The 14,018-nt window shown below is 36.3% G+C and overlaps 1 protein-coding gene across 1 annotated transcript in view; it reads left to right on the forward strand.

Annotated features, from left to right (window-relative positions):
- LOC136863869 (zinc finger protein-like 1 homolog) overlaps positions 1-14,018 on the forward strand; it is a 180,248-nt gene that overhangs the window by 143,439 nt on the left and 22,791 nt on the right. The window contains exon 4 of the mRNA XM_067140228.2: positions 316-565. Coding sequence (XP_066996329.2) covers positions 316-565 — 250 coding nt within the window. The remainder of the gene's footprint in view (positions 1-315; positions 566-14,018) is intronic.

The following is a 14,018-nucleotide window of genomic DNA, read 5'->3' on the forward strand; positions in this document are numbered from 1 at the left end:
ATATGTTTTCTTTTTCATGTAGCTTAATAGTAAAGTTATTACTCAAAATTAGTTTTGGCAAATTGAAAAACCTAAAGTTGTAAATTAACTGAGTCAAAACTGAAAAGAGATGGCTTCAGATATTACAAAAAAAAAAAAAGCTGAATAGTCGCAATTATAAATTAAGTCAAAACTGAAGGAAAATGGCTTCCATTAAAACACTTATAAAAGTAGTAAAATGTTGGTCTCATTCCATCAACAGATTGATATCTTAAGTTTGAATGTGCACCAGATCCAAGTGGTGCTAATCCTATTTATTTCTTTATCTCATTACAGCTTTTAGAAGACCGAGATGAAGGAATTAGACCAAAGGTTAATGACAATAAAACTCTTATGTCCAGTGTGACAGAAGACATTTCAAGTAACCAGAGGCCACATACCCCTGACCAAAGTGTAGTGTCAAATTCCAAGTTTGAACATAATCACTCAGGACCTTCCAGTAATCAGTTGGTTAATGAACATTCAGTGGTCAACGTTGAGGATCCACTGCCTACCTTCAGTCGGACTGATGGCTTTCCAGTATCAGGTTGGTTAGATTCTTTTATCTGATCTACTTTCTGTTAGACTTAGTTTAGTTTATGATCAAGAGTTGATGAGTATAAATGTAGAAGAGATTAAGTGCAATTGGTTGCATGAAAATTCGATGAACATCTTTACAGTAATAAGATTTTGTGCTGGTTGGATTAACATGGAATTTTGTAAAGGAGCAGTATTATTGTTCATGTCACTGTGTTGTAACCTCACAAGACTAAATAATAATAATAATAATAATAATAATAATAATAATAATAATGATTATAATCTGTATAAATAGAATGAGAATTTTGCCTGCAGACTTCAGATATAGGTATACTTTCATTACTTATTGATACAAACCTCCGTGAAATTTGTCTGTTCAAGAACTAACTAAAGTTTAAACATTCCTTACAAATTAAACTGGAAGCAGAACAAATGCACATTTGGAGTCAGTTGATAGGCCTTTGTAAATACATTGTGAAATAAGAAAGAAACAAGTATAGCCAAAAAGATGAGTTATGCCCCTTTTAACCCTCTGAGCGCCAATGTCCTTTTGAAAGCCCATTTGGTTTCCATCTGAAAATTGCAAATGTCCTTTCAAAAGGACGTTCAGTATTTTTTTTTTTAATTATGAAAAGTAACAGTCATTTCCTTTCAGAATTTCACAATATTGTTAGTTAAAGACTTACCATTTTTGCAATAAACAGCCTCTTTTATTTTCAAGGCCATTGTTTCAGTATATCAGTCCAATCAGCAGGCACATTTATTGGTGCACTTTACTTGGCGCGGCAACAACACTAGCAGTCTCGCTGTGTACCTCGTCTGCTCTGTGTCTAGTTGCTCTTGATCTTTCACCTGTTCATTTATTGCAGTGAAAATGATTATATATCCACTCTCCTTGCCAAACATAAATGTGTTTGAGAGGTCTTGGAGACTGTACTTGTACTGAATTTTTTAAAAATTATAATAATAATGTTATTTGATTTACATCCCACTAACTACTTTTACGGTCTTCGGAGACGCCGAGGTGCCGGAATTTAGTCCCGCAGGAGTTCTTTTACGTGCCAGTAAATCTACCGACACGAGGCTGTCGTATTTGAGCACCTTCAAATACCACCGGACTGAGCCAGGATCGAACCTGCCAAGTTGGGGTTAGAAGGCCAGCGCCTTAACCGTCTGAGCCACTCAGCCCGGCATTATTATTATTATTATTATTATTATTATTATTATTATTATTATTATTATTATTATTATTATTATTATTATTATTGCCATGTTTTCGTGGAGCAGAAAGAGGTGAAAGAAGGTGCTGGGTGGAATGGGTCTATCTACTATATCAAAGATCAACTTAAAAACTTTAGAAATGAAGGTTATATTTCTTTTCAAATCGCAAACTTAACAACAATGTATCAGGTACAATTACAGTTTTGATATAAAAGTAGAAACCCTAGAATAGGGAACTTAACACATTTGGGCTTCAAGCCCCTAATATCCACCTTTACAATATCGCCAATTAGCGTTTACATAGACAAGGAGAGAAATCTCCCAAAACAGAGCACCTTGCTCCAACCGATACAAATTTTACAGCCTTCCAGAGGCACCCCTGAATGTTACAGTAAAATTAGCTATTTCAGAAAAGAGCTTGCATGCTCTCCAACTTTAACCAAGGAGATCGCGCTCCCAATTTCTTACAGCCTACTCAAGGCAATATTACACAAAATCTAACACTTTCCGGCCTCTTTAGGCCCAACCTAATATTTACAATTTATACACAGAGGTATCTATTACCCAAACTACTGGGCCTTCGTGGAAGGAAGAACAAGTTAAATTACTGTCCCAAACACAAAATGTATGCAGGCGTACACTTGCGCTCCAAGAAAATAAATTATAAAACCCTAATTGGGCTCACGGCCTGGTGATACAGAGGCTAATCCCAAACTACTGAGGTGACTAGAATGAACAAGTTACTTGGAAATTTACAGGAGAAAAACAGTTACAAAATCGTAGTCACCTCAAGATAAATTGAAGGGGAACTCGAGAGGTTAAGGCACCCTCTATCCCCGATTTACAATTAAAGTCTTTTGTGAAATTTTTACATTAGCCGAAAGAAGGTTTACATTTTAGAAAATAGGGGTTACATAGTTAGAAATTAGAAGCTTCCCCTTGTGTAAGTGTGCGGAGGTAGCTACAGAGAGATATGACTGGTGGCCATTACCTTGGCTGTTGAACTGCCTGGCGAAGAATGTGGTGCCCCCGCCTCCTGTCTTAACACACACACACACACACACACAGAAATACGGCAATTAAGAGACGAGGTAGCCTGAAAAAGCCGAGGGGATGGTTCGAGAGGGTTCTGGACTATATCCGGACATACCCCGCTCATTTTTATTGGCCGAATTCAAAAGGTACAAGAAACCTATTATTGGCTGAAAAATAATTACAGAAAATTCATGATTGGCCAGATTCGAAAACTGGCGGAATGAGAAAGAAGTGTTGCAAACCTTGAAATAACAAAATAAATGAACATTAATTTAGTTGAGAAAACATAAGAACACAAAACTTCTCTAAATCACTAATTCTTTTACCTTGCACGAGAGTGCATTACCTCAGTTTTTTATGTAATGACATCTATGGAGAAAAGTTCAAACTTTTTGATGTAAACCAAAACAAAACAAATAAATCCAGTCAGTTTAGGCAACTTCAAAATAACACATTACTCAGTAATTCACTGGTGACATCTTCTGGTCAATGTCCCAACTTCCTGCCGTAGCTGTTTCACGTTTTGTTAGAGAGATAGCGTTCTGTAAGGCGCTTCTTTTAAAATTACGGGGTTTAGGTGTACCTCCCGGTACAATTATTATTATTATTATTATTATTATTATTATTATTATTATTATTATTATTATTATTATTACGGGGTTACCCGTGGAGCAGAAAGAGGTTAAAGAAGGTGCCGGGGTGAATGGGTCTATCTACAATATCAGAATTAATTTAAAACTTGATCGGAAGGTTATATTTTTTCAAAAACACAACAACTCAACAAATAACATGTCAGGTACGAAAGCAATCTTGACACATGACTAGGAAAGTCCAAGATTAGATATTTTTTACAGATTCTGGCGTCAAGCCCCTGGTTTTACAATTTTACAAATGGAAGTGGAATTATTTAGTTAAAGGCAGAAATTCCCTAATTCAAGAGCACTTGCTCCCTAAATTACAACATATATATATATATATATATATATATATATATATAGCCTCCCAAAGGCACACTACTGTTACAAAACTTTGAAAAGAGCTTACAGGCTCTCAGTTTATTCCAGCCTATTCAAGGCAACATCAAAACTTGCAATCTCTGGCCTCTCAAGGCACCACTTACAAATAGAAAATAATTTTATACAGGGGTATCTAGTACCTGACCTACAGGGCCTTTGCGACAAAGAACGGGTTAAATAAACGGCCCGAACACAAACTGAATGGAGGCGTACACTGCACTCCAGATAATGAAATATTAAAAACCTACAGGGCTATAGGCCAATGAAACAGGGGCTAATCCCAAGCTACTTGAGGTGGCTTGCATGGAAATAATGGTAATACATTACAGGAAAAAAAAGGTTGCTAAATCGCAGACACCTCAAACTAAGGTGAAGCGGAGCTCGTGAGGGTAACTCACTCTCTATCCCCAATTTACAATTGAAGATTTTATGAAATTATTACATTAGCCAAAAGAAAAGTTACATTTTAGAATAGTAGGTTACATAGTAAAGATTCGGACCTTCCCCTCGGAATAATTTGCGGAGGTAGCAGGAAAGAATGAAGTTATGTGGCTATTACCTTATAGATGTTCTGCTGCCGACGAAAAGAGGCCGCCCGCCTCCTGCTTAAACACACACACTTAGAAAGACGACGATCAATTGGAAAGGAAACGTGAAAAGCCGCAGTTTATAAACCCTCAGGGAAGGTTCGAGATCATTCAAGACTAATCAGGACACACCCTTTTATTTTTTTATTGGTTAACACAAAGTGAACAAGAAATGCAGGATTGGTTGAAAATTAATTACAAAATTTAGTGATTGGCTAGATCCAAAACTGGTGGAAAGAAAAGGAAGTATTGCCAACCCGAATATAAATGAACATAGATCAGTTACGGAAAACGTAGGAATACAAAACTTCTTTAAATTACAAGTTCTTTCACCTTGCACCAGAGTGCATGATGATAATTATTGGTGGTGTCATCTGTAGAAAAATGTCCAAACTTCTTGATGTATAGCAAAACAAAACAAGGAGAAATTCAGTCAGTTTAGGCAACTTCACAATAACAAAATTACTTAACATTTCAGTGGAGACATCTTCTGATTTAAAGTTCCAACTTGTTGTGTTATTAGTTTCACTTTTGATTGATAGAGGAGTTATTTTAAATGAGCGGAGTTGAGGTGTACCTCCCGGTACATTTATTATTATCATTATTATTATTATTATTATACATACATATGTACATACATTATCATTATAGACTGTTATGCCTTTCAGCGTTCAGTCTGCAAGCCTCTGAGAATTTACTAAACGTCGCCACAATCCTCGATTTGCAACTAGTGTTGTGGCCTCATTTAGTTCTATACCTCTTATCTTTAAATCGTTAGAAACTGAGTCTAACCATCGTCGTCTTGGCCTCCCCCTACTTCTCTTACCCTCCATAACATAGTCCATTATTCTCCTAGGTAACCTATCCTCCTCCATTCGCCTCACATGACCCCACCACCGAAGCCGGTTTATGCGTACAGCTTCATCCATCGAATTCATTCCTAAATTAGCCTTTATCTCCTCATTCCGAGTACCCTCCTGCCATTGTTCCCACCTGTTTGTACCAACAATCATTCTTGCTACTTTCATGTCTGTTACTTCTAACTTATGAATAATATATCCTGAGTCCACCCAGCTTTCGCTCCCGTAAAGCAAAGTTGGTCTGAAAACAGACCGATGTAAAGATAGTTTCGTCTGGGAGCTGACTTCCTTCTTACAGAATACTGTTGATCGCAACTGCGAGCTCACTGCATTAGCTTTACTACACCTTGATTCAATCTCACTTACTATATTACCATCCTGGGAGAACACACAACCTAAATACTTGAAATTACCTACCTGTTCTAGCTTTGTATCACCAATCTGACATTCAATTCTGTTGAATTTCTTACCTACTAACATCAATTTAGTCTTCGAGAGGCTAATTTTCATACCATACTCATTGCACCTATTTTCAAGTTCCAAGATATTAGACTGGAGGCTTTCGGCACAGTCTGCCATTAAAACCAAGTCGTCAGCATAGGCCAAACTGCTTACTACATTTCCACCTAACTGAAACCCTCCCTGCCATTTTATACCTTTCAGCAGATGATCCATGTAAACTACGAACAGCAAAGGTGAAAGATTACAGCCTTGTCTAACTCCTGTAAGTACCCTGAACCAAGAACTCATTCTACCATCAATTCTCACTGAAGCCCAATTGTCAACATAAATGCCTTTGATTGATTTTAATAATCTGCCTTTAATTCCATAGTCCCCCAGTATGGCGAACATCTTTTCCCTCGGTACCCTGTCATATGCTTTCTCTAGATCTACGAAACATAAACACAACTGCCTATTCCTCTCGTAGCATTTTTCAATTACCTGGCGCATACTGAAAATCTGATCCTGACAGCCTCTCTGTGGTCTGAAACCACACTGGTTTTCATCCAACTTCCTCACAACCACTGATCGCACCCTCCCTTCCAAGATGCCAGTGAATACTTTGCCTGGTATACTAATCAATGAGATACCTCAATAGTTGTTGCAATCCTTCCTGTTCCCTTGCTTATAAATAGGTGCAATTACTGCTTTTGTCCAGTCTGAAGTTACCTTACTACCACTCCACGCTAATTTTACTACTCTACGAAGCCAATTCATCCCTGCCTTCCCACTATACTTCACCATTTCAGGTCTAATTTAATCTATTCCTGCTGCTTTATGACAATGGAGTTTATTTACTATCCTTTCCACTTCCTCAAGCATAATATCACCAACATCATTTTCCTCCTCCCCACGAGCTTGGCTGTTTGCAACACCACCATGATGATTTCCTTTTACATTGAGAAGATGTTCAAAATATTCCCTCCACCTCTCCAGTGATTCCCTGGGATCTATTATGAGTTCACCTGAATTACTCAAAACACTGTTCATTTCCTTTTTCCCTCCCTTCCTAAGATTCTTTATTACTGTCCAGAAAGGTTTCCCTGCTGCTTGACCTAGCCTTTCCAGGTTATTACCAAAATCTTCCCATGACTTCTTTTTGGATTCAACAACTATTTGTTTCGCTCTGTTTCTTTCATCTACGTACAAATCCCTGTCTGCCTCGGCCCTTGTTTGGAGCCATTTCTGATAAGCCTTCTTTTTACGTTTACAGGCTGCTCTCACTTCATCATTCCACCAAGATGTTCGCCTTTTCCCATCTTTACACACAGTTGTTCCTAGGCATTCCCTTGCTGTTTCTACTACAGCATCCCTGTAAGCCACCCATTCACTTTCTATATCCTGAACCTGCTTACCGTCTACTGTTGGAAACTTCTCACTATTCATATCCATGTACTTCTGTCTAATTTCCTCGTTCTGGAGATTTTCTACCCTTATTCGTTTGCAGACAGATTTCACTTTCTCTACCCTAGGCCTTGAGATGCTTAGTTCACTACAGATCAGATAGTGGTCTGTATCATCGAAAAATCCGCGAAAAACTCGTACATTCCTAACAGATTTCCTGAATTCAAAGTCTGTTAAGATATAGTCTATTATGGATCTGGTACCCCTAGCCTCCCATGCGTAGCGGTGAATAGCCTTATGCTTGAAGAATGTATTCGTAACAGCTAAACCCATACTAGCACAGAATTCCAGCAAACGCTTCCCATTCCCATTAGCTTCCATATCTTCCCCACATTTACCAATCACCCTTTCGTATCCTTCAGTTCTATTCCCAACTCTCGCATTGAAATCGCCCATTAGCACTATTCTATCCTTGCTGTTGACCCTGACCACGATGTCACTCAATGCTTCATAAAACTTGTCAACTTCATCCTCATCTGCACCCTCACATGGTGAATACACGGACACAATTCTTGTCCTAATTCCTCCCACTGACAAATCTACCCACATCATTCGCTCGTTTACGTGCCTAACAGAAACTATGTTGCGTGCAATGCAATGCAATGCGAAAACAGGTTTGTACCTTTAAGGGTGGTAAGGAATGGTAAAGACCCACCTTATTATAATAGAGAAATAAAGAGACTAAGAAGGAGGTGCAGACTGGAAAGAAATAGTTAGAAATGGCTGTGGAACTAAGGAGAAATTGAAGGAACTTACTAGAAAATTGAACCTAGCAAAGAAGGCAGCTAAGGATAACATGATGGCAAGCATAATTGGCAGTCATACAAATTTTAGTGAAAAATGGAAGGGTATGTATAGGTATTTTAAGGCAGAAACAGGTTCCAAGAAGGACATTCCAGGAATAATTAATGAACAAGGGGAGTGTGTATGTGAGGATCTTCAAAAGGCAGAAGTATTCAGTCAGCAGTATGTAAAGATTGTTGGTTACAAGGATAATGTGGAGATAGAGGAAGAGACTAAGGCCAAAGAAGTAATAAAATTTACATATGATAACAATGACATTTACAATAAGATACAAAAGTTGAAAACTAGAAAAGCGGCTGGAATTGATCAGATTTCTGGGGATATACTAAAGACTATGGGTTGGAATATAGTACCATATCTGAAGTACTTATTTGATTATTGTTTGGTCGAAGGAGCTATACCAGATGAATGGAGAGTTGCTATAGTAGCCCCTGTGTATAAAGGAAAGGGTGATAGACATAAAGCTGAAAATTACAGGCCAGTAAGTTTGACATGCATTGTATGTAAGCTTTGGGAAGGCATTCTTTCTGATTATATTAGACATGTTTGTGAAATTAATAACTTGTTCGATAGAAGGCAATTCGGTTTTAGGAAAGGTTATTCCACTGAAGCTCAACTTGTAGGATTCCAGCAAGATATAGCAGATATCTTGGATTCTGGAGGTCAAATGGACTGTATCGCGATTGACATGTCTAAAGCATTTGATAGGGTGGATCATGGGAGACTACTGGCAAAAATGAGTGCAATTGGACTAGACAAAAGAGTGACTGAATGGGTTGCTATATTTCTAGAAAATAGATCTCAGAGAGTTAGAGTAGGTGAAGCTTTGTCTGACCCTGTAATAGTTGAGAGGGGAGTTCCTCAGGGCAGTGTTATCGGACCTTTATGTTTTCTTATATATATAAATGATATGAGTAAAGGAGTGGAATCGGAGGTAAGGCTTTTTGCGGATGATGTTATTCTCTATAGAGTGATAAATAAGTTACAAGATTGTGAGCAACTGCAACGTGACCTCGAAAATGTTGTGAGATTTACAGCAGGCAATGGTATGTTGATAAACGGGGCTAAAAGTCAGGTTGTGAGTTTCACAAATAGGAAAAGTCCTCTCAGTTTTAATTATTGCGTTGATGGGGTGAAAGTTCCTTTCGGGGATCATTGTAAGTATCTAGGTGTTAATATAAGGAAAGATCTTCACTGGGGTAATCACATAAATGGGATTGTAAATAAAGGGTACCGATCTCTGCACATGGTTATGAGGGTTCTTAGGGGTTGTAGTAAGGATGTAAAGGAGAGTGCATATAAGTCTCTGGTAAGACCCCAACTAGAGTATGGTTCCAGTGTATGGGACCCTCACCAGGATTACCTGATTCAAGAACTGGAAAAAATCCAAAGAAAAGCAGCTCGATTTGTTCTGGGTGATTTCCGACAAAAGAGTAGTGTTACAAAAATGTTGCAATGTTTGGGTTGGGAAGAATTGAGAGAAAGAAGACGAGCTGCTCGACTAAGTGGTATGTTCAATAATGATAAAGGTGTTTTAATTTATTCCACCTATTCAATACTTATATTATCACGTATAGTGTACACGCCCTCATGTCGTTGGCTTTTTATTACTACCACTTTGATTTTCCAATATTTTATAAGAACTGTTTTAATTCGAATTTTAATAGAAGTTTTAGTCTCCGACAAGATTATAGTTTAATCATAAGACAGTTTTCCATTAGCATCTTTTTATTTTATCATTTTTCACAATTTTATTGTTCTGAATTTTAAGAACAGACTAAACTTTTAACTTCCACTTTTTACTTTTTATTTTAGTTGTATTTTTGATGATTGTATTTAACTTCCACTTTTAATTTAGTTGTATTTTTGATTATTGTATTTAGGCTGAAGATGCCCTTAATTGAAGGCGAAACATGTCCCATGTAACTAAGAATTTAATTATGTAACAACTATACGTGATAATATAAGTATTGAATAGGTGGAATAAATTAAAACACCTTTATCATTATTGAACTGTTAAATTTTCAATACGGACCTAAAATGAGGTTTATAACATGTAATGTGACGGCCAACCAGGCAAAATGTAGATTAAATAAGTTTCTCAATCTGAAAATGAAGATTTGTAAGTTAGGAAAAGATTTAGATTTTCTTAAACAATGTCTGAGACTTAAACTTGTACCTACTTTTCTTAAATCAACACAACGTAAGAACATAAGCAATCCAAGCCATAATGTAACCCAAAATAAGGTAAATGAATTATGGCTTAAAAATGAAATCAAGGCATATTACAGGAAGAAGTCCAAATTGAATTTGCAATTATATAACGTTCACTTAGCGGTGACACAGGATTTAGCCCCATTAGAATGGCAGTCTTTTTATCAACACATGGAACACAAATTAACATACGCACTTAGTAAGAAACAGGATACATTGAATAAGAAATTGAATCATTTAATAGACACACAAATACGTCGTAGTAAACAAACGAAACAAGAACAAATTAAGGGCCCATCGGACAATGTTACTCCCACGGTAGTTAATTTGACCAAGGTAAAATTTACGGAAGGAGAGAATGACCTACTTAAAAGGGGTCCAAAATACAATTGGCCTAATAAAGATAGAGAAATAGATATCATTAACACAGTTGCAGAAGCGGAGGCGAACATATCAAAACTCCCACGCGATGTACAAGATGAAGTAAGATTGGAGTTAAAGAAGAAATTACCCAGACTGGCTAAAGAAATTTATTCCAGTTTTGATCCCAAACAACAGAAAACAATAAAAAACATGAAATCGAAAATTGAAGATAACAATATTATAGTAACCAAGGCTGACAAGGGGGGCGCGATCGTTTTGATGGATAAAGATACATATATCAAGAAAACTGAAGATTTTTTTGATAATAATAAATACACATTAGTAACAAAAAAAAATCCGCTAACTAAAATTCAACGCACCTTAAAAGCCTTACTTAAAAGATCCACATCTCTCTTTACTGAACAAGAACAATTAAAACTTGTCAATATGAATCCTAGGCTCCCGGAAACTAGAGCTGTGCCCAAAATACATAAAAAAGATATTCCGATTCGTCCGATTATCAATTGCCGTAATTCTCCCACGTATAAAGTCTCCAAATACATTCACAATTTTTTGAAAAGACATTACACTTTTAATAATAAACAACCATTAAGAAATTCCATTGACTTGTGTGACATTTTGCTTGGATTTGGCGTACTTCCAAACCAGATGATGTGTTCGTATGACGTAGTGAATATGTTCCCGAATATTCCGACAGATAAAACTGTTAATATCATTCATGATAATATTTGTAAACACAGTAATCTTAGTAAAATGGAAGTAGAAGAATTCACTAGATTGTTAAAGTTCGTATTAGACAATAACTACTTCACATTTAACAATAATATTTATAAACAGAATGGATTAGCAATGGGTGACCCAATATCGGGCATCCTTGCCGACATATTTATGGATTCAATCGAACACAATGAAATAATAGCAAAAATTAAAGGAATAGATTTATGGTTGAGATATGTAGATGATACATTTGTAATCATAAACAAAGATGTCACTAATAGTCAAGAAATCTTAAATAAATTAAATGAAATCGAACCTAATTTGAAATTCACGAAAGAGGACGAAGTCGATAACTCATTGAATTTTCTAGATATAACAGTTACGCGTAAGGTTAACACTTTTGATTTCCAAATATTTAGAAAACCGACACAATCATCTACAACTATAAACAATTCCTCTTTACACCCGAGTTCACATAAACAAGCATCTTTTCACAGTCTAATTTATAGAGCATTTAGAACCCCTCTATCTCCCATGAATTTGAAGAAAGAATTAAATTATATTAGATACCTCGCTAAACAAAATGGTTTCAAAATAGAAATGATCAACAAATTAATCAATAAAATTAAGAACAAATTATCTACGAATCTGATACCAGAAAAGACCAAAAAAACTGAGTATGCTACATTCACTTTTAATAATCCAGCTATACACCAGATTACTAGCGTATTCAAGAAACATAATTTTAATATAGCTTTTAAAACTACTAATACTAACCAGTCCGTATTCTTTAATCATAAAAAAGTTAATTATGATAAGAATCGTTATTTAGGATCGGGAGTATACAGACTTAAATGTACTCAGTGTAATTTTTCATATGTTGGACAGACTGGGAGAAATTTTATGACAAGATACATGGAACATGTTAACGCGGAAAAACATAGGAAATACTCAGCGATGAGTTTGCATATGAGGGAGACTGGCCACAGATTTGAATCCATAGAGAAAGACTTAACGATAATTAGAAACATACAAAAAGGAAGAATGCTGAATGAATTAGAAAGTTTATACATCTATTTAGATCAGACGTACAATAAGCAAAAGAATCTCAATGAAACCACGGACAATAAAAGTATGTTACATGAATTAATGCCGAAATTATTAAAGTCAGTTAGTTCGAATAAAATTAGGATACCTAATATATTTAATTCTTCAAACCCTAATACTCCTCCCATACCTACAGATATTAGGCCTACTTCCAGCAATGCAGTTGACTCCGCCCCTTTGTCAGCCTCGTCACATTTGACTCCACCCATCCTCTCCTCCCTTCCGCACTCCCCTATTCCTTCCCCTCCGAGTTCGCTACCGCCTCTGCAGCACAGTTATAACACCAGACTTAGAGCCAACAGACGGGCAGCAACCAACTCAACAGTAGTTAAGAAATAACAACTTCCACTTACATGTAAGTCCTCATCTGTTTCAAAATTATGTAAGACTGAATTCTCTCCTTACGTTCAGTTTCTTATTTCTTCTTTTCCTTCTCTTACAGAAAACTTATTTCTGCATCTGTTGACATTTTCTGGCAAGGATTCAGCCATTTTATTACCTACCGGTGCTAACGGCCTCTTACAATTTTTCAATAGACGCTTCTGCCTTACTTACAACGAATTTCATCAGCGGCCTTGAAAAGATTGTATTCATGACAATCAAGTTTATGCTTGTGTACACGCCCTCATGTCGTTGGCTTTTTATTACTACCACTTTGATTTTCCAATATTTTATAAGAACTGTTTTAATTCGAATTTTAATAGAAGTTTTAGTCTCCGACAAGATTATAGTTTAATCATAAGACAGTTTTCCATTAGCATCTTTTTATTTTATCATTTTTCACAATTTTATTGTTCTGAATTTTAAGAACAGACTAAACTTTTAACTTCCACTTTTTACTTTTTATTTTAGTTGTATTTTTGATGATTGTATTTAACTTCCACTTTTAATTTAGTTGTATTTTTGATTATTGTATTTAGGCTGAAGATGCCCTTAATTGAGGGCGAAACATGTCCCATGTAACTAAGAATTTAATTATGTAACAACTATACGTGATAATATAAGTATTGAATAGGTGGAATAAATTAAAACACCTTTATCATTATTGAACTGTTAAATTTTCAATACGGACCTAAAATGAGGTTTATAACATGTAAGTGGTATGTTCTGAGCTGTCAGCGGAGAGATGGCGTGGAATGACATTAGTAGACGAATAGGTTTGAATGGCATTTATAAAAGTAGGAAAGATCACAATATGAAGATAAAGTTGGAATTCAAGAGGACAAACTGGGGCAAATATTCATTTATAGGAAGGGGAGTTAGGGATTGGAATAACTTACCAAGGGAGATGTTCAATAAACTTCCAATTTCTTTGAAATCATTTCGGAAAAGGCTAGGAAAGCAACAGATATGGAATCTGCCACCTGGGCGACTGCCCTAAATGCAGATCAGGATTGATTGATTGATTGATTGATTGATTGATTGATTGATTGATTGCTGATAAAGATCCCTACCCCAGACTCTGCCCTTCCCGTTCTAACACCCGTCAAGTACACTTTATAATCTCCTATCTCTTCCTCATTGTCTCCCCTTACCCGAATATCACTTACTCCTAGCACATCCAGATGCATCCTCTTTGCTGACTCAGCCAGTTCTACCTTCTTTCTTCC

The sequence above is a fragment of the Anabrus simplex genome, chromosome 2 (assembly GCF_040414725.1).
Source record: "Anabrus simplex isolate iqAnaSimp1 chromosome 2, ASM4041472v1, whole genome shotgun sequence".
In the NCBI taxonomy this organism is placed as follows: domain Eukaryota; kingdom Metazoa; phylum Arthropoda; class Insecta; order Orthoptera; family Tettigoniidae; genus Anabrus; species Anabrus simplex.